Source organism: Lepidochelys kempii, chromosome 3, assembly GCF_965140285.1.
Source record: "Lepidochelys kempii isolate rLepKem1 chromosome 3, rLepKem1.hap1, whole genome shotgun sequence".
NCBI lineage: Eukaryota > Metazoa > Chordata > Testudines > Cheloniidae > Lepidochelys > Lepidochelys kempii.
In genome coordinates, this window is record NC_136382.1 from 126238417 (window position 1) to 126266115 (window position 27699).

General features: G+C 40.2%; 1 protein-coding gene across 3 annotated transcripts in view; it reads right to left on the minus strand.

The window, feature by feature from the left end:
• The window catches only part of PDE10A (phosphodiesterase 10A), a 574288-nt gene that overhangs the window by 143172 nt on the left and 403417 nt on the right, over positions 1–27699 (minus strand). For all 3 annotated transcript variants that reach the window (XM_073337888.1, XM_073337887.2, XM_073337882.1), the window contains one exon: positions 26387–26515. In XM_073337888.1, coding sequence (XP_073193989.1) covers positions 26387–26515 — 129 coding nt within the window. The remainder of the gene's footprint in view (positions 1–26386; positions 26516–27699) is intronic.

The window sequence follows — 27699 nt, forward strand, 5'->3', positions numbered from 1 at the left end:
TACATAAAGAGATGAAGATTCCTTGTCACCTCCAAAATGTGAGAAACTCAGTATATTATGAACAGGTGACAGACTAAAAACACTGCGAAAATTCAACTTTCCCCCACAAGCTAATATGCAAAGTTTGCATGTAGGTTGTCTTACTAAGATAGACATTTCTTTCACCTCAGGTTTCATTAGCATACTCTGGAGTGTAGTGAAATTTGCCTCTTTTAAGCCCTTCACCCCCTCATTCTAGAAAAACAGTCAACAAAATAAAACAATTACATGATAACTGAATTATATTCTCAAATTCTCATTTTTCAGAGGACAGTGTCAATTATGGGTGTTCAACAGAAATGTGTACATTAAAAAAAAACAACAGTAAGCACTTTAACAGTCAAGGTCAATGCAGGGACTGAGCCAATTAAAGATGCTAAAGGGCGAAACTAAGACAGCATTGCCCAGCCAAAAAAGTGTCCTTTTGAAACTTCCTCAGGTCCAAATTTGTAACTAGAACTCTGAGGAAGAGGAAAACGTGCATGTAGAGTTACACTGTGGAGAGGTTGTCTCAAATAATTTTGGTTACAGGTAAGTAACCTTCACTTCAAGTAGCCTCTGCACAACCCCACACTTAGAAGTTTGAAGCAGTGCTCCTCTCTCCAGATGCAGAGTCCTAGTTTAATAGGGATTGCAATATTGCTTTTGTGATCTAAGAAATAATGTTCTGAGAAGTATGAATCAAGATCCAACTGGCAGTTCTAGAGAGTTCTAATATTGGAATATGTCTAAAGGAGGACATGAAAGTGGCCTGTGCTCTAGCTGACTGAGATCTAAGCCCTTCTAGAAGGGAAACAAAAATGTATTTCTAACACTCTTCAGTATAGACTCTAACCTCTTAGAAAGGTATTGGGATGTGACTGCCTGACCCCTCTACTCTTATGAGAAGAGACAGTCTAAGTCATTTTCTGTATCCCTTAGATCTATTCAAACAGTAGGCAAAATCCACACACTTTGCTGGGTCAATAGGTTTAGATTTGCAGGATATAGTCACAATAGATCCTAGAACCATTTTTGTCTCACTCAGGCTGTTGCTATCAGAATAACCTTCAGTCTCATTTGATTTTGTTAAGAACTCCCTCAGTTAGATGAGGGAAGGCATGAAGGAGACCTAATCCCACAAATCACCCCAAATTTAGAGGAAATGCATTTGAGATGGACTGGTTGTCTTCTCCTGGTTTGGAGCAAAATTTTGACATTTGGAGTTGTGTGTAAGTGCCTTACACTTCTTTCCTGTATGTTTCACTATTGAAGATAATGTATACAGTGTTGCATGGGGGGTCCCGATCCAAAGGGTCCAAATGAGCGTGTTCTAGAAGCACAACATGATTAACCAGAGCCACCATGGTAACTGTGGATCCAGCAGGAATAGATGGATTCAAAAAATCATCAGGTGCCTTTTAAGGCTTACACTGAGGTTTCAGTCATGGAACTGATGGCCTCGGATGGGGGCGGGTTGTGGAGTAAGGTGTTCCTCTATTTTGCAAGATGCATGAAGAAGGCATGAGAAAAACTGCTCCCGTACCACAACCAGTAAGATGCATTTGTCTGAGATTTTTGTTTTTAATTGGTGGGGGAAGAATGAAGAAAAACAAAGTCAGATGTCCCCTAACTACAGACTTTTTATCTGGGAGACAAAAATGATTGTCAAGCATTTGTTCTGGCATTTGTTCCTGAGGAATCTGTGGAATCCTGCTTGGTTTGCCTCTTTCATTGCTCCTATTTCAAAATCTGGCTCTGCTATAATTGGAATCTTTCTTGATTAATTTGTTTGTTATACAGGCCAAATTAATGCTTCTTCCTCACAATAATTTCATCCCATCTTTAAAGTTCTGAGGAAGGTTTTTAATGTTTAGCTTTTTCAGATGACCCCAGGACCGGTTTTTTTAGAATCTTGCCAAATAGTCTACCCTTTCTTAATTTAGCAAATGAAAAGGTTTAGCAAATAAAAATTATTATAAACTTGCCAACCATGTAAACAGAGGAGTCTTTTCCACTATGTCCACTAGAGACAACTTCAAAGTAATCTATAGCAACATCTGCTATGAAAAATGTGACTAAGGTGAACTTCTTCAAAGTAGGTTTGAAATTATTTTCTTTAGCATCTAACCAGTATCACTGCACCAGGAGAAACAGCACTTAAACTGAGCTGTCTGTGAGGAAACATACAACTTCCACATTTATCTTTATAGTTCTTGAGTGTTTTGACCTAATAGATTTCTCTTCAAGGAGTATTCCGATGGAATGACCATATCTGTGACAAACAATATTACTGCAGTATTATGTCTGGGATAGACACAATGTGGGATTTGGAATGTTGCAATTTATAGCGTGGTTGACAGATTTACCTTCAGGATTCTCACTCTGAATGGGCAGTCTCCCCAAAAGAAAAATAGCTAAATAATACCTTATTTTTATTTGTGGTACATTGAATTGTCATACTAGATCAGGCCAACAGTCCATTTAACGTTCAGCCTCTGAAAGTGGCCAGTAAAAGAAACTTCAAAGAAAAGTGTAAAAAAGGTTGACAGTAACAGTATTTCTGAGAAGATTCATTATACTTTTATTAACTCTCCATTATCCCTTTGTGTTGACTACTTTGAATCAAAGTTTCAAACATTTCGCAGGGAATAATTTAGCCTACTGGTCCTGGTCAAACTGTATTGATTGATAACTTGACAAATCCCATTCCACAGTTGAACTAAGAACTTTTGATAGAAAAAAACAGAACTTGATACCAGATTTCTTAGTTTTTTCTATATTTCATTTTTAAAGACCTTTTCCTGTCAATTTCCATGCTGCCATCTTCACTGTATTTTACAATATGTATAATGACTGCTAATATAACCACCTTGGACATTAAAATGTCCCAGAAATTTATTCACAATGGACATTGATACAGCTGTCATGGGTGAATGCTCACAAGCTAAGCTTTCTGAGGAAATGTGGTAACAAGGACATTGCTGGAAAACACTTAAGTCATTGTAGTATAAATCTTTTATCTGACTGGAGGACACATAAGAGTTTCCTACAAAGACATGCCTATGACAACTTACTAATGTTTGTCCAGCTATAAGTTTAACAAGAGGAATAGGCAACAGGGAAAAAACATAGACGGTTCCTAATGTGTCTACAAGCTTTTGTTGCCTAGGCCAGTGGCTGTCAACTTTTCCAGACCAGGTTGACAGCCACTGGCCTAGGCAACAAAAGCTTGCACACTGCACTCATAAAGATACTGCTCTGCTGTGAAATTGCAAAGTCTATGCCCAAATAATGGCATCTGGCCTTACAGCTGGCATTAGCGCCAACCATACATCTACACTGGATAGCAGTGGAATTCACCAACAACAAATATATAAGCAACAGTAAATGGAGCTCACAACAAATGTGCATTTAGGAGCTAAACAGATTAACAGAAGCACCTGTTCATGATTATTGATTATTTGATTGTTGATTATTTGAAGCAATGAGTTGAGTGGTGGATGGAATGAAAGAGCTGGGAATGAGATGGCATATTCATGTCTTTTACTAGAGAGCTGCAAATTAAGATGCATTCATAAAACATGCTACTGTAGGTAACAAAGTAGTTTAATGCAGTCTAATTTGCATTTAATTGTCAGCATTTATTTCAATTTTTACAGCATAAAGAAGCGCACAGGATAATTTGACGTTTATGTAATTTTACCTCTTCAAAGCATTAGAACTACTGATGGTCAGTAGAATCATAGAATATCAGGGTTGGAAGGGACCTCAGGAGGTCATCTAGTCCAACCCCCTGCTCAAAGCAGGACCAATCCCCAACTAAATCATCCCAGTAGGATAATAAGGTGAATTTCAATTACTCACAAGATACAAAGGCTCTGAAATATTTTTTCAACAGCAGATGAACAGAGACTGGGCAGACAGACTAAATCTAGCCAAGCACACAGTATAGAATAATTAAATTCTTATAATCATCTATCTAACAACACTGCTAGAAATGATAGCTATAAAACGGATAGCCCTGATTCATCTAATACTAATTCCTCTGTTACAAACTATTTTAAAATTGATACACTTTGTATGTGCTTCATAGTCCTCTGTCTTAGACAACCTGAATGTTTATGAAAAGCCTGAGTATAAAAGATAAATTTACCTTAGTTGGCACTCTTTATTAAACGTCAGTCAGAGATGGAGAGAGATGTGGATACTTGCCTCTTCCCATAGAGAGACAAACACATCAATTTGTGGAGCATAATATATATATTACCATTAGCATATCTCCATGGAAAGAAACGAGTTTATGTTCAACTTCAGGTGTTCTATGTTTCCGGGGAGATAAGTAAATGGCAATATTTACTGCATGACTCACCAACATATTTTTAATACCATATATGCAATATATAGAACACATGATCTGGATCTTTGTGCATTTATTTTTCAATATTTGTAGCCAATATGTAAATGACAAAATAAATGCAGTGTTAATTCATAGAGTAATGAAGTATAAGGCCAGAATAGACCACTGTGATCCTCTAGTTCAATATTCAACATTTTTCCATTTGTGGATCCCAAAAATTTTTTGAATGGAGGTTGGGACGCTTTTGGAAATCTTAGACACAGTCTGCGGACCCCGAGGAGTCACAGAAAACAGGTTGAAAGCCACTGTTCTATGGTAACAACAACATTTCACAAACCTCTTAGATCAGAGGTTTTCAAACTGCGGGGCAAGTCCCTCTGGGGGGGCATGAAGGAATTTTCAGGGAGGGGGTCTGGAAATGCCAGGCAGTTTGGGCCAGCAATGCCGGGGGGGGGGGGCGCTCAGGGAGGAAGCCCCACCTCCAACCCGATTTACCTCAGCAGGACACCCCATGTGTGGATTAGTGTCAACATTGCTACACTGATTTCCGCTGCCAGCAGCCTCTGCCCCAAGAAACTGTCGCACACGCCTTCTCCCATCCTGAAAACCTGAGCGGGGAGGGGCAGGTATTGTGTCTATTTTTGTCTAGGCAGGGAGGCGCAAGCAAAAATTGTAACTCAAAGAGGGGGCTCAGCTCAAAAAGTTTGAAAACTGCTGCCATAGACATAGCCTGCAGACCCCGAGGGGACTGAGGACCACAGGTTGAAAACCACTGATCCAGACTGACATCTTGCATAAAACAGGTCACAGGGCTTCCCTGAACTAAGTTCCTGTTAGATTTAAAGCATATCTTTTTTAAAAAAATCTGATCTTGATTTTAAAATTGCCAGTGATGAAAATCCACCACAATCCTTGATATGTTGTTTTAATGGTTAACTACCCTCACTGCTAAAAATTTCCAACTTATTTCCAGTCTGAATTTCTCTAGCTTCAACTTCCAGGCTTTGGATCCTGTTACATCTTTGTCTGTTAGATTGAAACCCTTCTATTATCAAATTTCCATTCCCTGTGTAAGTATTCATCAGGGTGGATAAAAATCAATGATTTAAAAAAAAATCTGATTTTGTTTAATTTAAATTGGATTTTTTTGATAAAATGCTTTTTGAGGAAAAAACCTATCTAAAGTTAGTTTTAATTAAGATACATTATAGCTCAAAGATATCTCATCATGGAATAGGGATTATAAATCCTAATTCTATAGTATGAGACAATACACCAGATCGTCTACATAACGTGAATTCGGATATAACGCAGTCACGGCCATGGATCTCAAACTTAAGTACTGTACAGTACAATTTTTTTGAGTATAGACGTGATAAATCGACCGCTGAGTGCTCTCCTGTCACCTCTAGCATTCCACCAGAATGAGGGGCACAAGCGCAGTCGACGGAAGAATGTCAGCTATTCACGTAGCTGAAGTTGCGTATCTTAGATCAACCCAGCATGGTAGTGTAGACAAGCCCTAAGACGATTTCTGTAGGTCTAGAACGCCATACAAATGTAATGTAATAAAAATGTACAAGTACAGTATTTATCTTTAGAAAGATGTCAAAAATGTCAGGCAAAAGGAAGGCTTAATCGGTGCAGCAGAAATTGGATGCTATCGAACGACTTAGGAATGGCGAAACCCAGACAATGATTAGCTGCAATATTGGCATTAACGAGTCCACCATTCGTGGATGGCTAAAGAATGCTGACAAGCTCAGAACTTACATTCATAACCTGGATGAAGAGCATGGCCTTCAAAGAAAATGAGTCTGTTTAGCGAATGATGCTGATCTTGATTTTGCGGTTTACACATGGTTTGTGCAAGAACAGCTGAAAGGCATTCTGATTTCTGGTCCACTTGTAGCCATGCAAGCGGAAAAATTCGACTGGGAACTTAATGGCGAATTCAGCAATTTCAAGGCGAGTTCGGGTTGGCTATAGCGATTTCAGAAAAGACACAGAATCTCTCAGATTGCAGTTTCGGGAGAAAAACGCTCTGCTGATGCCGACGCCACGCAATCATACCCTGCGAAGCTGAGGGAAATTTTACAGGCAAAGGGTTACTTAGAGGAACAGGTTTACAATGCAGACGAAACAGGAATTTATTATAAAATGTTGCCTGATAAAACCCTGGCTGTCAGAACAGATGAACATAAGAAAGAAGGACATAAACAGGCAAAAGATCATCTTACTTTATCGTTTTGTGTGCGTGCAACAGGCAAGAATAAATTAAAACCACTGTGCATTGGAAAGTCTCGCATGCCTCGGTGCTTTCATCACGTAAATGTGAATTGCCAGCTGTTTTCATATTCCAAACTCCAAAAATTCCTGGATGATAAGAGAGATTTTTGAACAATGATTCTTCACTGAATTTGTCCCTTCTGTGCGAAAGCATTTGAGGGCAAAACACTTAGAAGAAAAAGCCGCTCTTTTGCGAGACAACTGTCCAGCGCATCCTCCGGCCGAAAGACTCAGAAACCGTGATGGTATAATACGGGTTGAATAATTACCTAAAAACACGACTTCCAAAATCCAGCCACTTGATCAAGGTGTTATCACCATTTTTAAGCAGCACTATCGACAGAACTTGGTATGACAAATGATAGAAAGCGAATTGTCTGTCACCGATTTCTAAATAAGTTGATTATAAAAGACTTCTTTTACATTGGCGGCGATTCCTGGAATTCATTACACGCTGAAACAATAAACTGCTGTTGGATGGTGGGACTGAGAGAGTCGTTTGGCCACCCGCTCCTGAAAGAAAATGAAGAAAGTAGATCACAATCTGACGAGAAATTTGACTTCGAGGGATTTACAGAGGAGGAAGTTGGAAGTGGATGCAGGAGCTGTGGATGCAGGAGCTGTGCCAGCAACTGTCCAGGCTCAGGGTAACTGTTCTGCCACAAAATATCGAGTCCTGGATAAGAGGTGATGATGAAGCAGAAGAATTTTGTCCCGTTGCTGAAAGTCTAATGGATGACCAAATTCTTCAGGCAGTACGACCAAACAACATTCCAGAAGCTGAAGAATTGGCCTTCACCGTGGAAGAAGAGGAGGAAGATGAAGTGGACGTCGTTCCAACATCAACTGCGACCGTAGCTGGCTTAGAGACTGCTTTGAGATGGTTTGAGTCGCAAGACGTTGAGCCTATAAAAATTATGCAGCTACGTAGTCTTTTGCAGTTTGCTAAGCGGAAGCAGACAGCAGCAAGAAGCAAAAGCAACTCACCGACTTTTTAAAGAAAAACTAGACTAGTTTATTGTAATGTCTACTTTAAATCTCTAATAAAGCAACACTTTTTCTCGTTTATTGTTTCCTTCAAGTAGGAGTTTATTTTCTAGGGTTTTCTATACTTTATGGATGTGACATTTACTGTATACAGTAATTTCATTTTAACGTGGTCCCCGCTATAACACAGTACTTGGCATGGATCCCAAATCTCACGTTCTAGCGAGGGTCCAGTGTATATTCATGTAACGTTGAAGAAAAGTTTTGTAAATGATTTCCAATAGTTCATGGATTAGGGACCTTATCTTATGGGGTTCCAAGGGCTTCTGAATAGATTATTTAGGTTAATCTTTCTATCTACCCAATAGGACTCAGTGCTCGGTCTAGAAGATACCATCAGAGATGCTTAGTTTTGCAGTTCTCAAATTGTGGATTTGTATCTCCAGAGATAACATGCTTATGAACAGCAAAAATGTTTAAAATAAATAATATATTGAGGTGAAAAATAACTGACCTCAACCCTATTGACACTCTGCAAATCTGTGTACACAGAGTCAATCCCTTATCTCTCTCTAAAAGTGCAAAGTTTCAAAAAGTTCAATGAATAGAAGATTGCTGGGGACAGAATAGATCCAGACAAGGAGAAGAACTCTGGAGATAAATGTGAGAAGGCAGGGACAGGCAGTAGAAACAAAAGTGAAACTGTTTGAGCAGCATATTCCCGAAGTCTTGAAGTCTTTCTGAGTGTAGCCTTCATTGATTTGAGATCTACCATACTATTCTCTCACTAGAAAAGGAAAACCTATAATGGCAGCAGGCCGTAAAAGAGACCCACTTTGGGAATAAGAAAAGGAGTACTTGTGGCACCTTAGAGACTAACCAATTTCTCTGTGTATATATAAAGTCTGCTGCAGTTTCCACGGTATGCATCCGATGAAGTGAGCTGTAGCTCACGAAAGCTTATGCTCAAATAAATTGGTTAGTCTCTAAGGTGCCACAAGTACTCCTTTTCTTTTTGCGAATACAGACTAACACGGCTGTTACTCTGAAACTTTGGGAATAAGAACCATTCAAGAAATATATGTTTGCTGCTGCTGTTTTAAAGAAAGTCACACCAGCGAACTGGTGGAAGCCACTTAAGCACTTGGATTCAGAGACTGTTGAAGTGATAATCTCACTTTTAACAGCAGTAGCTTCTTCTCCCGGTGTAGAAAGAATATTTTCTTCCTTTGGACTAATTGATTCCAAATTGAGAAATCGTTTGGGACCTGAAAAAGCAGGAAAGCTTGTTTTTCTTTACCAGATTATGAACAAATTGGAAAATGAAGGTGAAGATGACTGAGTTAGCTGCAGAAGCCAATGTTCTAAGTATTTCATGTTGACCTGGCTGACATAGTCGTTTTAATTTTTGTGGGTTTTTTTAATTTCATTTAACTATTTTAGTTAAAAACTATTATAACAAAAACAAACCTGATTTTAAAAAACTTGAATGTTTAACTAAATTCAAAAATTCATGTCCTTGTTTTGTTAAAATATTATGTGTTTGCTGTTGAAGAAAAAAATCCAGAATACCTAACGTTGTTGTTTTAGTTTAATAAAATAGTTTAAATGTCTGGAGATGTTCTCCTCCTAATACAGCATGGCAAGAAAATCCTCCAAATAATAATTAACCTGTTGAATTGGAGATAGTTCACCTCCCAATGACTTCATAAATATCTGCTTCAATTACCTTTGGTAAATGAAATAACCAAACCATCATGCATTTTCTGATATAGCTGTGATACTAGTCTGAAAAGTTTTCAAAATAAATCACTTTAAAAATGTATAGTGAGTACCTTCTAAAAATGAAACCTCCATCTATCTCTGAGTTGTGAAGAATATGTATTAAAGTTATAACAACCAACAAGAATGCACTTTTATGTAGAAATCCATGATTAAATCAAGTCTTCCTGACTAGTGATTTAAATCAATTTGATTTAAATGAAATCCACCCTGGTTTCACAGACTGTGATCACGTCATCTCTTAACCTTCTTTTTGATAAACTAAACAGATTGAGTTCCTTTCACTACAAGGCATGTTTTCAAATCCTTTAAACATTCTTGAGGTCTCTTCCAGTTTATAAACATCCTTCCTCAATTGTGGGCACTAGAAATGGACACAGTATTCCAATAGTGGCTGCTGTAGTGTGAATAGAAAGTACAGTACAAAGGTACAGTACAAAGGTAATATAACCAATTGTACTCCTGCTCCATATTCCCTTGTTTATACATCACAGGACCACCTTACCCTTTTGGCCACAGCATTTCACTGGGAGCTCATGTTCAGCTGATTATCTACCATAAGCCTAAGTCTTTTTCAGAGTAATTTCTCCCTAGAAAAGAGTCCTCCATCCTTTACGTATGGCCTACATTCTTTGTTCCTAGATCTATAACTACACTGGTCATACCGAAACACATACTGTTTGCTGGCATCCAGTTCATCAAGCAGTCGAGACTGTTCTGTATCAGTGACCTGTCCTTTTCATTTTTTACCACTCCCACAATCTTTGTGTCATTTGCAAACTTTATCATTAATGATTTTATGTTTTCTTCCAGGTCACTAATTAAAACATCAAATAGTATAGAGCCAGGAACCAATGCCTGTGGGACTCCATTAGAAGCACACTTGCTTGATGATGATTCTCCATTTACAATTACAATTTAAGACCTGTGTTGTTTGCACTGATGTTGTAGCTATGTTGGTCCCAGGATATGAGAGACACAAGGTGGGTGAGAGAACCTTTTATTGGACCAACTTCTGTTGGTGAGAGAGAGAGAAGCTTTCGAGTTTCACAGCTCTTTTTCAGGTCAAGAAGAGCTCTCTGAAGGTCAAAAGCTTGTCTCTTTCACCAACAGAATTTGGTCTATTAAACTATTTTACCTCATCAATCTTGCCTCTCTCAGTTTAAGACCTATCAGTTAGCCAGTTTTTAATGAATTTACTGTGTGCCATGTTGAATGTGCCATATCTTTCTAGTTTCTTAGTCAAAATATTATTCAGGACCAAGTCAAATGCCTTACAGAAGTTTATTATGTGAACACTTTTACCTTTATCAAGCAAACTTGTAATCTCATCAAAAAAGATATCATGTTAGTCTGACAGAATCTATTTTTCATAAACCCATGTTGGTTGGCATTAATTATATCACCCTCCATTAATTCTTTATTAATCAAGTCCTATATCAGCTGTCACATTATTTTGCCCAGAATCAATGCCAGGTTGACAGGCCTATAATTACCACCACCCTAGGCTTGTGATTATGCATTATCATACAGTCTTCAGTTACATGATCACATACTATTTTTTCTCATGACATCTGCCTCATTCAGTGCATTGGACGCACAGTGATCATTGTATGGGTAGCTATTCAATATATTGTTTTACCCTCATCATTTAATATGTGGTCCTAGGCTTTATTTACTGGACACCATCCAAATCCTGCATTGCATACAGAATTATTAATTTCTTTGTGGACTCTTCTGCAGTGTTCCTCACCACAGCATCCAAGATCGTCAAAAATATTAACAAATTTATCTTCAAAACATACCTCCAAAGTGTGGAAATGATATTATTATCCCATTTTACACATGGGGAGCTAAGGCACAGAGGAATGAAAGCTAAATCTGTCAAGTATCCAGTAGTCTGGAGTGCCCAGTGTGCAATCCCTATGGCCTGATCTTTCAGAGTATTTAGTATTGTATAGCACCTTTATATGTTCAGAGCAGTGGTCCCAAGTTGCAGCTGAGTGAGTCCTCAGCACTTCTGCAACTCTGACTCCAAAAGTTTCAAATTGCACAACCAGAAAATGAGAAACACAATTAGTGGCCACTTGTGAAAAGTTTGGCTTGGGAAATGCAGGGACAGAATCCAACTCCCCAGGGCAACATTCAACTCCCATGAGACCATCTTTTCTCTTCCTGCAGTCCCCTGCCTTAGTCACTACACAATTTCCAACTGCTGCAACAAATGAAGCAGTGGTCCTATAGATCAGTGGTTCTCAAAGCCGGTCCGCCGCTTGTTCAGGGAAAGCCCCTGGCGGGCCGGACTAGTTTGTTTACCTGCCGCATCTGCAGGTTCAGCCAATCACGGCTCCCACTGGCTGCAGTTCGCCGCTCCAGGCCAGTGGGGGCTGTGGGAAGTGGTGTAGGACAAGGGACATGATGGCCACCCTTTATAGTTAACAGTTCCTCCACTATGCAACCCTGATTCATCCCCTGATAGAAGCATACAAAGGCATAAGAGGATTCAGTGATTGATAGCTGAAGTTAGATAAAGTCAGACTAATTTTTAACAGCAATAGTCATTTACCATAGGAATAATTTACCGAGTGATATTGTGAAGTCTCCATCATTAAAAGTCTCTAAATAAAGAGCAAGCGTCTTCATATAAGATATGTTCTAGCTCAGGGGTTCCCAAACTGTGGTACATGTACTACTGGTGAGATCTGAACTTCATGTTCCATCCATTTACTTCATAACATTTTTTTAAGGTGATACATGAACCAGTGAAGTTTGGAAGCCTCTCCTCTAGCTCAACCAGAAGTTAAGGGCTTGATGCAGGAAACACTTTGTACGGTTTTATGGCGTCAGTTATGCAAGAGGTCAAACTAGATGGTCTTAAAAGGAACCAACTTCCTCACCTTAATACTTATAATGGGGAAGGGAAGGAATGGAGATACATAAGGAAATAAGGAAGAGGATTAAGGGAAGGAGAGGAATGAAGGATGAATTATGAATTATTATTATTATGAAAAATGAATTATTTCTCTCTCATAATGTCACATTGGCATGTGTGACACTGCTTGGGGGCATCTGAAATGCTATTGAGTCAGTTACATAGTTACATAGTTCAGTATCCTCACCAGCCAACTTTATTATTTCCAACTAGAAGGAAGCCATTTTATAAAGCAGGGTATGCTCACAACTTTTTTTCTAATCCTACCAATCTTCATGGTACCTTACATTTAAGAGAAGACTCCCCAGATACTTCTGAAAATTATAAATGGTAGTAGGCTTGAGTGATAAACTGTAAAGCTCACAGTTACTATCCCAGTGCCAGTATTGTAAGTGGAACACTGCCCAAACAATTCACATATTCACTGTTCATTTTTGGCAAGTATTCCTGCTTGTTGGTATATCCTGGGAACGTAAGCACAGCAAGGCTGCATCAGGATGAAACGGCATGCTTACAGCATCAGTGAAGCATGAATACAGCCTAAATATAAAACATGGAGGTTATTAACATGCTGCCATGTCATTTCCTTTTGCACAGTCTGATGAGGTATCAGAATTGCAGTGAGTTATGAAATGTTGCTACTAGAGTAATACCCCCACTTTTTGAATATATTTACTGCTCTTTCATATACACGGTTTGGAAGTACTTCATTAACCTGCTGAACAAACTAGTATTAGCAACTGGATGGTTTGAAGCTGTAGAGCTCCCAAAATAGGCAAACCCTCCATAGGCTCCTTCCTCCTATTTTTACAGGCTGATAGCAAACTGCCAGATTTTTAGCACCACACATACACTGATACAAGAACATTCCTGCTAAGCAGAAACATTTGGCAGTTAGCTACCTTTCACACGTTAAAAGTCTGTGGACAAATTGCAAATGACACATCTCTATATTGCACCGTTTAGTAAAAAGTTCTTCCAAATAAAACCTTTAAAAACATAGGCTGTACAAAAACCCAGAAAGTAAATGAAGGGAAAACAAAATCATACCTTACTTACTCTAAAACCATACACGTTTGTTGTACTCTTTTTATTAACATGCCCACAACACAGCAGAAAAACAATTCCCTTTTCATACCATACCCACAAATACTGAGAAATTACCTACTTCCTATTGGTAAGAACCCATCAATTACTCTCAAAGACTCGCTTGCGTAGGAAGGGAGATTGGGGTGAAAGGAAGAGATTAATGTAATAGAAGTCAGTGTAGTGTACTCTAAAGTTGAACATTATAATGTGAGGTATTGCAAAAGAAACAATTCCCATTCTATTTTGGACCATGGAAGAATTGTTTTTCATGATTCAGCACTGGACAGATTTGCTTTTAATATAAGCCTAAAGGACTAGTGGACAAATTGTCTCTTTTGTGCAGAAGACAACCTCAGGGTTTGGGAATGATGGAGTCTTTTGGTGCAGGTTCCAAAGTTTTATAACAATTAAAACACAAAAACTGTCAACATCACATGTCAAAATATTCAAAGTAAATATCCTTCAATAGACCTATGAGTCTATGACTCTAAATCAAACTCCAAGTTCTCAAGCAACATTCTTCTTTCTTTGCCTATCTGTAAATTTCTATTATCACTGAAGGAAATATTTTTCTGTCAGTTTGTATGTGTATGGAGAAATTGATGTTTACTGACATTTACCATTAAAAATCTAATCCTTTCAAGTCTAGGTGTAATGTAGCTGAGTCTGGATGGCATAGTTGCCCCTCCTTCTGGGAGATTACCTCTGGAAGAAGAGGTACATATATATTGGCAGATGAATGGACAGATTCACTGGGGCTGAATATCAGAACTGATTATCATGGCTGAATACTGTCTGAGCTTCCAGATGTCCCTTGGTACCAGCGGGATAGGTAGGTTGATGAATATTATTCCTGGAGCCCAGGGGATCAGAAAGGCATTTGACAGAGATCTTGGGATCTGGCACCCTCTGGAGCGGAACATGTGGCATTTTGTGTTCTCATTCTTTGCAAATAGGTTTATAATTAGGTGATCTCACTTGTCATATGTCCTGCATGACGGTGTCTTTGACCATTCATGGTCATTTGCAAAATGTTTGCTGCGGTGGTCTTCCAGGATATTCTGCAGCCTGGCTGCAGAAACAGAATTAAAGGCACAACTGTAAAATATGCGAAAAAAAGATAGTACAAATAGTAAGAGGCCATTATGGCTCTTTCAGAAGCTCCTTAATTACCTCAAAATCAAAAAGGAATCCTACAGAAAGTGGAAATATGGACAAATTGATAAGGAAGACTACAAAAGAACAGCACAAGCACATAGGGACAAAATCAGAAAGGCGAAGGCACAAAATGAGTTACACCTAGCAAGGAACATAAAAGGTAATAATAGATTCTTTAAACGCAGAAGGAGCAAGAGAAAGATGAAGGAAAGCATAGGTCCTCTATTTAGCAGTGAAGGAGAGCTAGTACCTGATGATATCAAGAAGGCGGAGGTGTTTAATGCCTATGTTGCTTCAGTCTTCATTAAAAAGCTTATTGGTGACCAGATACTCAACACAATATTTACCAAAATGGGGAAGGAACACAAGCCAGAATAGGGAAAGAGTAGGTTAAAGAATATTTAGATAAGTTAGATGTATTAAAGTAGGCAGGACCTGATGAAAGTCATCCTAGGGCAGCATTTCTCAAATGCGGCCACCATGGCCGCATGCAGCCAGCCAACAGGGGCTTTTCTTGCAGCAACAGGCTTCTGGGTGGTGACTGGGGCGGGGGAAAGAAGTGGCTCCTCCCCTGGGGCTGCCAGGAGAGGTTGGGCCCTGCCCACCTCTGGAGCCACAAATGCCAGAGGAGCAGGAAGCCGGTATGAATTCCCCACCTTCCTGGGGGCAGTAGCGGGCGGACTTCCGGCTTCAGCCCTGGGGTGGCAGGCTCTGGGCATGTGGCAGTGGGTTCAGGTGCCGACCCCAGGCTCACAACCCCAAACATTGCCCCAGCCCGTGCTGCCTTCCCCAGTCCCCCGTCAATTCCCCCATTGCCCCTGCTGCCTCCCTATCCATCTCCCCATTTGGACTTAATTGTACCCTGGTTTGCTGGGGATGAGTAAGTCTGCTGTGAAAAGTGATATTCGTATATTTGTTAATATCACTTTTCAGTACCTCTCAGCTAGCTAGCAGACTTCTAGCTAGCAAGTCTAAAAAATAAAGAAACCAAAAAGCAAAAGAAACAACAACGAAGACAAGAACATGCAAAGCACCTTATATGTGTTTCTATTCCGTTTAGGTTCAGTAACGAATAGAGACAACCATACATTATTTTTATTATTGAGTCTGCAAACAAAAACCGACATAAATAAATTACAATGATTTGGACATGTACATGTGCATATTTATTTTTTTCCCTAAAATTAAGTAAGTATTTTAGGAAATATTGTCAGAGTTGCTGGCTGCACTCTGAGGCCACAAAAGAATTTGTTGTGAGAATCCCTATCCTAGGGTTCTTAAGGTAATAGCTGAAGCAATCTTAGAACCATTAACAATTATCTTCAAGAACTAATGGGGTATAAACTCATGGGTATAAGTAAAGAGCCAGAGGACTGGAGAAGGGCAAACAAAGTTCCTATCTTTAAAAAGGGAAACTAAGAGGACCTGGAGAATTACAGGCCAGTCAGCCTAACTTTGATGCCCAGAAAGGTACTGGAACAAATTATTAAACAATTATTTTGTAAGCCCCAGAGGATAATACGATTATAAGAAATAGCCAATGATGAATTTTTCAAGAATAAATCATGCCAAACCAACCTAATTTCATGCTCTGACAGGGTTACTGGCTTAGTGGATAGGTGGGAAGAAGTAGATGTGAGATATCTTGATTTTTGTATCTTTGACACAGCCCCATACGATATTCTCATAAGCAAACTAGGGAAATGGGGTCAAGGTGAAATTACTAGAAGATGAGTATGCAACTGGTTGAAAGGCCATACTCAAAAGAATAGTTATCAGTGGTTTGCTGTCAAACTGGCAGTGGATATCTAGTGGGATCCCATAGAGATCAGTCCTGGGGCTGATACTATTCAATGTTTTCATTAATGACTTCGAAAATGGAGTGAAGAGTTTGCTTATGAAATCTGAAGATAACACCAAGATGGGAGGGGTTGCAAACACTTTAGAGCACAGGATTAGAATTCAAAATGACTTTGAAAAATTCGAAAATTGGTCTGTTAAGAATAGGGCTGTGGCTTTCTCCTCTAAGCAGGTGCTTAGACATCCAAAGATCTCAATGTTGCTCAAGAATATTTAAATGAGCACAGAGCCTCATCGATCTTAATATTAAATAAAGTGACAGCCTTCAAATAGAACACCTTCTATTGTTGTCTGTACCTCCGTAGGCATGCCAGAAAACTGTAACCTTCAGGATCTCCTGTTAAGAGATGGCCATGGAAACTCAGAGACAAGAGACTTAAATTCTTCCCTGCTGTGATGATATTTGTCTATGAATTTAGAAGCATTGTCCCAATTCAAATAATCCTATTTTGAAGTCGCTTCTAACCCTATCTGTGACACTCTGTACCTCAAAGCAGCACCCTGGAACCCTCATATTCCCCACTGTGATATGATTATGACAGGTTTTGTACAAAGTGTGCCTTGTGAGGGATCATTTGCTGAACATTACCATCCAGTTGAATTATGTGTGTTAGCATTGTATCTGAAGTTATGAAGTTTTGCTATGTGTGTGTTACTGAAATATGTTGAAACAACGAGGAGAAGTGGGTTTTAGCCCACAAAAGCTTATCCCCAAATAAATTTGTTAGTCTCTAAGGTGCCACAAGGACTCCTCGTTGTTTTTGCTGATACAGACTAATACAGCCACTACCCTGAAACCTGAAATATGTTGAGAGTCTGAGAGATAGCCACAGCTGGCCTTTCAGTGGCACAAAGGAGAAACTAACACCCTCAAGAAAGATTTACATTCGGCAATGTGTTGCTGGCCCATTAAGGAGAATCCGCTCACTCAGTAAGCCGCTCCTAAAGCACTTAGACAATGGGAATTGCTTAACTCAGTAGGAGACATAGAACATGTGATCCCTAACTCCATGTTTAAGACAGTATCTTTCCATGCTCATGGATTGGGGAGCGGAGGGTAATAAATTGGAGTCTGTGATATCAGCCCAGGGCCTCTCTCCTCCCCCTCCTGCTCTGAAAGCAACAAGAACATTCAGTAGAAAAGACTTTGCACTGAAGAGACAAGTCCCAGCTGAGCACAGAATTAAGCCTGTGTATTAAGAACTGTGAATTGCTTACAACACCTAGTAGGGTGAGAAACTGCTTGATTCAAATCTTGCTTAATCTGAAAAGATGTAGAATTTAGACTGCAATTTTATTTTTATTTCGTATGTAACCAACTTTGGCCTCTATGCCTACAACTTATAACTAAGGCTAAGATTTTGTCTCAGTTATTTTTACTAAAAGTCATGGACAAGTCATGGGCAATAACTAAATATTCACGGAAGCCCGTGACCTGTCCCTGACTTTTATTTAAAAAAACTATGACAAAATGGGGAGGGAGGAGGTTCCAGCACCCACTGCTTCTGGGCTCTAGAGTTCCCCCCACCCACGGTGGCTGAGAGTGCAGGGTTTCCCCTGCTGCTGGCAGCAGCTTAGAGTTGTGGGGTCTGCCCGTGGGAGCTGGGAGCTGCAGGGACCGCCCCCCAACCCGTGCTGGCTGGGGGCTGCAAGGTTAATTATGGACACCTGAGTGCAAATAAGCGAAGTCTATGACTTTTAAAAACCTCTTCAGAGGAGGGATGAGAAACAGGCAGCAGAAGGGTTGTGTGCAGAAAAGGGGAAAGGTTCTTCTAGATAAACAGGTGTTTTTTTCTATAAGGGAAACCTTGTGTTTATTTCTGTTTGGGGATGAGGCCTTGGTTCCCAGAATGGGTTAGTAAGGGTGGCTGACAATTGGTAGCCAGCATAAGAAGAGGCAGTACTCCAGTGGGAGTTAGGACGGGGGGAGGAGGAGTGGTTTACAAAACAAAACAAAAAACCTCTTGGGCTAACCCTAGGGCCTACCCTGTAAATGCTGAAAATAAACCAATGCTAAGAATTAAACCTCCAGAGTCAGACTGATTTACTCCAGACAGACCAGCCACCCACCAATGCCAGAAGGAGAAATGCTGAGCCCTGATGTGTTGAAAGAGGTGCACTGTCACAGCACCCAATAGGACTAAGGCTGGGGGGAGCTGTCAGGGGTAGGGAACCAAGGCGAATGCTCATGTTTGGAACCACTAGGTCTAGGGAAATAACACTTTGTCCTAGATTCCCCATCACAGCTATAGGGATCAAATAACTGGGACCTTTGAGAGCAGATTGGTGATGTTTCCCTGATGTGCTCAAAGGCTGAAGAGGAGAATGAGTATTCTTTTTCGAGATGTGAAGCTACCTTCACTGGGTCCCAGGCAAAATTATAGTGTCAGATCTGGCCTGCTCCAAGGAAGCACTCAATCCCATAATGGTAGAGGTGCCCAGTCCCAGGAGTGATACTCTCACAACACAGGAGAGTAGTGGTGATTTAAGTAGAGATGACACACTAAGGCGAATCAGCACCATAAAGGCTTTCAGAACTAGGAATAGCAGTACCGAGGGCAGGTGAAGAGAGGCTGTCGGTCTGGAGCGGTGGGCACTGAGAGTTTCTGTGCTGACAAATCAACATTGGATAAGACATGAAACTCATTCTGAGGCATTACCAAGCCGTGGTGCCTGACGGGGTACAAGAGGAACCCATCTTGGGTCTTGAGCTACCCTTTAAAGAGGCAACATGAGGAGATTTCTGCCTTTTCTTGCCAGGATCTGGTGATGGTGACCTAGATCTATGCCCCTTGCAGGAGTAGTGCTTCTTCTTTCCTCTGACCTCAGCTGTTTTACCAGTAATGGAAGACATCTTCCTAGAGACATAAGCCCTAGAACTATGAACCAAGCCTGACCTCTCCGAAGCACTTCATGAAGAGGGTTGGCCACGTGTGAGGAAGAATGTAGAGGAAGAATGTATAGCCCTCTCTAACAAAAAGAGATTCTTGTGAGCCTCTCTTGCCTTCTGCCTTCTCTTAGAGAACAATCTACAGAAGGCACATTTATCAGGAGTGTGTCCCTCTCCAAGGCACAATGTGGCACCCTGTATGCCCATAATTCAGCAGCAGCATCACATCAGAAGATGGGCAGCTTTTAAATCCAGGAGACTTCTGCTCAACAAGAAGAGCAGGAGCTGGTACTGGGAAAGTCTCATAAGAAGAAGTATGAAAGAGCAAGAGCGAGAGATTTTGTGCATGTGTGTGTTTTGTTTTTTTACCAGAGAAGACTGCAAACTACTACTTACATAATTAACCCTAACAGCTATTTAAAAACTATTTACAAGACAAAAGTTAGCCACACAGTGAGTGAGAGAGATGGACACCGCTAGGATTCTGACTCACAGCCACTGGTGGTAAAAAGGAAATAAGGGGCAGATGAGGTAGCCCCATACTTTATATCCTCACTTTAGGGTCATTAGGACTCCTAAGGTGCAAGATGCCACTGCTGGTCAAATGAATCTGAACTCAAGTGCATGGGATGTACATGCACGCAGAATGGAAAGCACATCTCAAAGAAGAGAAAGAATTAAAAGATGAAAAATTAAAGCTCCTATTTTGCAGAGCACAGACCAAATTGTGGAGACTCTCTGAAATAACAGTATCCATAATTATGTTTCTAATTTATTATTAGTCTGATTATTGAAATTCTCTGGTGTGTGTTTCAATGAAACTGATATTGTCCTTAATGTAAACACACACAACAGTAGCTTCTGTACCTGCAAGGTCCCTGACGAAGCCAGGTTTGGAGAACATGCATTCTGCTGTGTCAAAGGGAAGTGTGTTTTAGTATGCTCTGTTAAAGTTCTTAGCAGATGCTCACGGAGCATAGTTATAGATTATTTTTAAAAAATCAATTACTTTATTCACAGTCTTTCAAGCTTCAAGAAGACTAGTAACATCTTAGATAATTTCTGAGCTACTAGTCTGGGGCAAAAGAAAAGCATGGCAATAATTTTCTTTAAAAATAATCCCCCTGCCCCCTTTTATCTTGCCATTGTAACTCAAACAACTATAAGGATGTTGCTTACCCTTCACCCTGCCCCTCCCAAAAAAACAACTTTAGCCAGAGACCATGCATGGAGTGTTTCTGCCCAAAAGTTCAATTTTTTCAGAAAATTAAGAGCATGTAAACCAAAGAGTTATTCACTCAAATTGTTTTGCAAGCTTAACGATAGCACTTACTGTCAAGTGAATGCTATAATATACAAAAATGTAATTGCAAGCTGAATTTGTGTGGAATGGATCTGTTATTTTAATTGCCTTCTTATGTAGATTATTATTGAATACACCAGTTACATCACGGAATGCCACCATCTGTCCACACACTGACTTTACAGCTCTTCATGCTTACTTTGAGAGAGACTAGTTAACTTTTCTGCCTAATTTTCTTGGAATTATATATATAAGCACATACCAGAATGTTGCAAAATTTCAATTTTAGAGACAAATCCAGGTTTAGGAAAGAAGAGATAAAACTCAGCCAATGTCTAGAAGGCACCACTGGATGTCCTTCACATGCACTTAAAAATGAAATGGAACTGCAGATTATGTTACAAATCATATTTATAAGTATGTGACTCACAGATGTGAAAGATCCTAATGTAACCAAAGCAGGAAGAGTCAATGCTTCAATTTTTCTACTTTGTGATATATTACAGTGGTTCTTAACCTTTCTGTACAGCTAGCCTGCACATTCCTAAAATTGTTCCTCAACAATAAATGTTAGCGTGTCTTCTTTCTGTTTGTCTTAGTTCTAGGATAATTTGTTCTCTTCATATTACTCTTATTTTGTGTTCCTCTCATTTGTTTGCATGCCTCAGAATTGTCTGTCATTTTGTTGTGTCTCTGTTCAATATTTTGTTCTGAGTCGTTACTAGATAGATCATTTGCTATGATAAGTGAAATTCTAAGGTCTTTCTTCTCTTTTCCTGAATCATTGTATTCAGTCTTTTGTGTATGTGTTTTTCATATGCATTTTTCCATTCTCTTTTGGTGTCTTCTGTTTTCTTCTTTTTAGTGCCAAGGGTAGAAAGGGAAATGTTAGAATGTTGTGAAGGCCTAAACCATAATGGGGTTCAAGAAAGAATTAGGTAAGTTCATGGTGAATAGGTCCATCAATGGCTATTAGACAAGATGGTCAGGGATACAACCCAATGCTCTGGGTGTCCCCAGCCTCTGACTGCCAGAAGCTAGGTGTGGGTGACAAAGGCTGGATCACTCAATGATTGCCTGTTCTGTTCTTTCTTCTGAAGCATCTGACACTGTCAGAAGATAGGATACTGGTCTAGATGGATCATTGGTCTGACCCAGTATGACCATTCTTATGAGAAGGAAAAACAGTTGGCATGCATTACAATGGTGCAAGTCATATTTTGCACATGTGACTACAGGCTTCCAAGAACAACCTTAATTTCAAAGAACTGAGCTATTTGGAGTAGTTTTAAAATATGAATATCTGCCTGTACAACTCTGCAGAGCCAAGAATATGTACAACCATACCTCCCCAGCATAGAAAAGAGAATTTTCAAAGCCCAATAGTGAGCATTCTTTCAACTCTGAGCTTCATATTACTTACATATGGAAGGCAATCACTTATTTCTGAACTCCTTTTCCATTGTGCTCAACAGCATTTGCTTACTATAGGTATTTGGTAAACTTACATAATAGTAAATATGAAACAATCAACACATGTATGAAAAGGCAATCTAGATGTTCAAGTAATCCTCTAAATTTGCATAATTATATTTTTATATAGCTATTGGGCAGAGATGTAAGTATATACAAAATCTGACATGTCCAATTATATCTTCATTTTATTGTTGTCAAGATACACTAAGATTTCACTCATTCCAAAATTTCATACTTATCAAGCTCTATGCAACTCATTCAGAGTTTACATTTGCAGCTGAACATCAGAAGAAAAACACACAGTAGTGACTACTTCTCATTATAATAGCATCCATAGGATGTATTCAATGTTAGTTTCTTAAAAGATTATGACTTTTTGCCATTACAGCTAATATATAGCATATGTGGCTTTCTTTCAGAAATAAAGATTTCTTTTGGCTTATGTTTATCTAAAACATTTTCCTTTGCAAAGTCCAAAATGGAATAGCTGAAATATTTTTGTATGTACAATGGTCCATTTACGGCAATTGCTTCCAAAGCTTTGTCAGGATCCTACTCATAATAAAATATCCTGAAGATTAAATTAACAAATATGTATAATTAATAACATTTCTCCCATTATTTATTAATTGTGGTTTCCTCATCTGTAGACTGGGGAGTGCAATACTTTCCTATCTTCCAAGAAGGTTGTGATCATTAATGAATGTTTGTATAAAGTTTTGAAAATATAAAAAGTGTTATATAACTGCAAATAGCATTTGCATACTGCAACTGTCATTAGCATTAGCAACTGTCTAATCACACAATAATTTGAAGGAAATGATTTCTCTTCTCCTTGGTTACAGTTGTTCAGATGTCACCTGACCAGAACGAAGGTTGCTGAGAGGCACATTTATTTGCCTGATTTTGTAAATAGCTTCAGCATTTTTCCATCTAATTTTTGCGAAGTCCTGAAATGGCAATATAATGCCACCCAGGCAAATCTGCACCCCTCCCCACAAACAGTTTGAAAATACACTCATGAATATACCTAAAATCCGGATTTGGACATTCAATAAATATGCAAAAACATGCTTCCTTATTGGGTCAATGGAAATCACAATTATTGTTTCTGAAACTTTTAACTTTATCTCCTTCAAAATGTTACTTATAAAATTTTTTGTTAGATTCAAGAAAAACTTGGCTCAAAATCAGAGACTTCTAGCTATCGCTCACAAAAATATAAAGAAAATCTGTAACAATCTATACATTGACTTCACGTTTCAAGGAAAACCAAGGTTTATTGACCCTAGAGTTGTCAACTGTCTAATCACACAAAACCAAACAGCCTTGCCCCGCCCCTTCCCCAAGGCCTTGGCCCTGCCCTGCCCCTTCTCACTCCATCCTCCTTCCCTCCGTTGTTGCTTGCTCTTCCCTGCCCCGGCAGGGCATTGGGTTTTGGGAGGGGGTGGGGCTGGGGGTGGGCCCAGGGTTTCAGAGTGTGGGAGGGGACTTGGGCTGAGCCTGGGACAAGAGGTTAGGGTGCAAGAGGGGGTGCGGGCTCTGGGAGGGAGTTTGGGTACATAAAGGGGCTCAGGGCTGGGACAAGGGCTTGGAGTGCAGGAGGAGATGAGGGGTAAGGGCTGTGGGAGGGAGTTTGGGTGTAGGTGGGGGCTCAGGGCTGAGGCCGGAAGTTGGGGTGCAGGAGGTGATGCGGGGTGTGGGCTCCAGCTGGGCGGTGCTTACCTCAGGCAACTCCCAGAAGCTACCGGCATGTCCCTGCAGCTCCTAGGCCAGGCGGCTCCGCGCACTACCAATGCCTGCAGGCACTGCCCATGTAGCTCCCACTGGCCATGGTTCCCGGCCACTGGGAGTTGTGGAGCCAGTGCTCAGGGCGGGGCAGTGTGTGGAGCCTCCCTGATTGCCTCTGTGCCTCGGGGCCGCAAGGACATGCCAGCCGCTTCCGGGAACCGCACGGAGGCAGCCCTCCCTGCTGTGCCACCGACCGGATTTTTGGCCTATTAAAATCTCCCAGATTGCTTTCAATAGCAACTGGGAGACTGAGGCCAATTCCAGGAGACTCCTGGCCAATCTGGGAGGGTTGGCAACCCTAACTGACCCTCAAGGTCAATATTTACCTTGTCTTTGTTAACTGGTTGGCTCAATACAACTTGAAGCTTACTTCCACAGAAGTCACCATTATTAGAACGTTTTAATGTCACACCCAAGTGTGTGAACAAGCACCATAAGATAATGGCAGCAGAGAAATTCTAAGCAAACCAAAATAACTTCTACTTAAAACTGTCATGTTCTCTGAACTGAAACACTATCTGAAACTTTCTGCCACATTTAAGCACTCATATTCTTAACTCACACCATAACCTACATTTCACACGGAATATCACTCCCTGTACATATCCTGACCTGTTGTAGAAAATCACCCTTTGCACAGGGTGGAAAGACACTATTGTAATCTAAAATAAGGATTTTCCTAGTAGCACCAAAGTATTTACTAATTTGTAAGAAGTCTGACTCAAATGAGTCCATTAGTAGTTACTAGGCTATTCTGCACCCCACCCCACAAAGCTCTCCATACAGACATAGTATACACTTATGGTTCTATTGGGTATCACAGTTCCCATGAGTAACAGTCAAAATAAAAAAAACCCTAACTTTTAGCTCCATACTTGACACACAAACTTGATACAGAAAAATGCTGTTGTGTATGTGTAGATAAATTATAAATATAAACACTCTGTTGTGTATCCATTAAAGTTGCACTATACCTATACCTAAAACAAAACCACAAAAGTAAATGAAAGAACAACTAAGGAACCTAATAGTACGTACCCACCACTCCTTTTCCTAAACACAGGCATCTCACCATTAGAACAATCATCATACACCAAAGAAAATACACTGCATCTTAACTCTGCACACATAATAAGGCCATCCATGCAGTACTACCTTTCACAAACTCCTTAGCACCATTACCACAAACAGACCAGATTCACCCACCACTATCCTTTCTGCATTGTTATAGAAAATCATATTGACTCGTATATGGGAAAGTGGCAATATTCCATATATTTAAAATGGGGAATATCATTCAAACTAGTATTTTAAAAAAACAAAACACAACAAAAACTATTTATTGCTGCATATACGGAGCAAAATCAGGCTTTTTTCCCCAACCTACTATACTGCAACCTCATGTACAATTTGCTACTGTGATCCAGAACTTTACTAGAATTCATTCCTTCCAAGTGTCTCCTTTGCATTGACTCTCTGACGTCTGGATGATGTTTTTCCCCCGATGAATTTATTCACATTTTTCCAGAAAAAATATAATTGTTATTGCCTGTCAATATTTTTTCCTGGTAATTTTTATTTCTCTTCATTCCTCAGTGTTTGCAATAATTTTATTTAATTTCATCTGCAGACCTAGGTTCCAGTGTTGCAAACTACTGAACAAGCAAGGACCTTTCATCTCACAGCTCCACTAAATTCAAAAGGGTTCCAAGTATCCATTCACGTACAACAGCTTGTAGGACTGAGGCATTAGTTAACAAGTTGGCTATCAACAAGTCCAGATCATTAAAAGGAGAAGAGCTCTATGTAGCTGTAAGTCTGTCTCTTTCACAATAGAAATTGATCCAAGAAAAGATATTACCTCACTCACCTTGTCTCTCTGTTAAGTATAAATTAAGCCTAATACTGATCCTGCAGCAGCGCAAGAACCTCCCCATAATTCAATACATTGCTTTTTATAATTACCCTTTGCTTACAATCCATGTGTCACTGCTCATATCCAAACCCATTTTAATTCATGTTGCATGTAGGAATTTGCGAGGTAACGTACCAACTATTTTACTGAAGGCTACATATTATGTGTTGCAGAACCTCCTTTCAGTATTTTAGCAATTTTAGAGGTAAGAAACAAAATTATGTTTTCAATAAACTTGCACCGATGTAATGTTTGTAATGATTAATGGTTGGCCCAAATGTTCATATTTATTCATTTTCAGTTACAATTATTGGACTAAACTTCTACAAAGGAATACCAGTACATTCAACCAGAAATAGCTAACGGCTAGAAACATAAGGAATTCCTAGCCTTTTTTTTTTTTTAACTTTATTAAAAATTTTGCAACCTTGACATGTAAGCTACAAAATACAAGTTTTAAAGAATGAAGCCGGTTTATAAAACCAATCTCCAACCTGTTTAACATTAATGTTTAATCACAATTAATAAGATTTTACCTTCCTGTCTGTTGTTTTTTCTCTTCAGCCATTTTTCCACTGTCTCAGCACTTACACTTTCTGACACAAATTCATCCAGTACCTGGGGGTGAAGAGAAAGATAGGCCTTCACTTTTTCATCTGTCAAACCTGCAAAAGAGAATATTAACTGATTACATTTTTAATCACATTATTCCTTATAGAAATGCTTAGAGACCCCAATCTGGATCAGGGCTCCCAATTGTGCTAAGGGCTGTAAAAATACACATGTACACATGGTTCCTGACCTGAAGCTAAGGTTGCCAACTTTCTACTCACACAAACCCGAACACCTTTGCCCTGCCCCTCCTCCGAGGCCCCACCCATATCCTGCCCCTTCTCTGAGGCCACACCCCCTGCTCACTCCATCCCCCTTCCCTCTGTCGCTCGCTCTCTCCACCCTCACTGACTCGCTCATTTTCACTTGGAGGGTATCAGGAGCGCAGGCTCTGGGTAGCACTTACCTCAAGCAGCTCTGGAAGCAGCCAGCACGTCCCCCTCCAGCTCCTATGCAGAGCAGCGGAGGTGCAGCCAGGCAGCTCTGTGCGCTGCCCCATCAGCAGGCACCGTCCCCACAGTTCCTGGCCAATGGGAGCTGTGGGGGCGGTGCTTGGGGCGGGGGCAGCATGCGGAGCCCCCTTACTATTCCTACACATAGGAGCCAGAGGGGGGACATGCCAGTTGCTTCCCCAGAGCCACATGGCATGGAGGCTAGCAGGGAGCCTGCCAGCCCCGCTGCACAGAGTCACCTACCGGACAGTCAACAGCCCGGTCAGCGGTACTGACCAGAGTCTCCAGGATCCTTTTTTGAAAGAGTATTCCAGGCAAAAACCAGACATTTGGTCACCCTACCTGAAGCGTTTACAATCTAAGACAGGAAATGACATGCAAAGAGTGGGAAAAGGGGATATGGATCCATTCATGGAATATATTTCCACTATAAGGAGATGCATGGAAGAACACACAAAGGCTGTTACAGGGTTGTGGGAGAAAAGTATAGGCAGGAAATCAAGGCTGGAATCGCCGGTGCAGTGATAGGAGACATGTAGGCAGGTTTGAATGAAAATGGGGAGACAGTGGAGCAATTTCAGGGGCAGCACGATCTAAGAATGAGGATTTTAGCAGATGCATTTTGTTAGATTGGAGAGAGGGGATGTGAGAGGAGGAAACTGCAGTAGGTGGGGTGTAAAGGCCTAAATGGGGATTTTTTGAAGCAAGGACAGAGATTTTAGAGACGTTACAGAGGAACAACCAGCAACCTTTGGACACGGCCAGAGGGGATAGGGTGAAGAAGA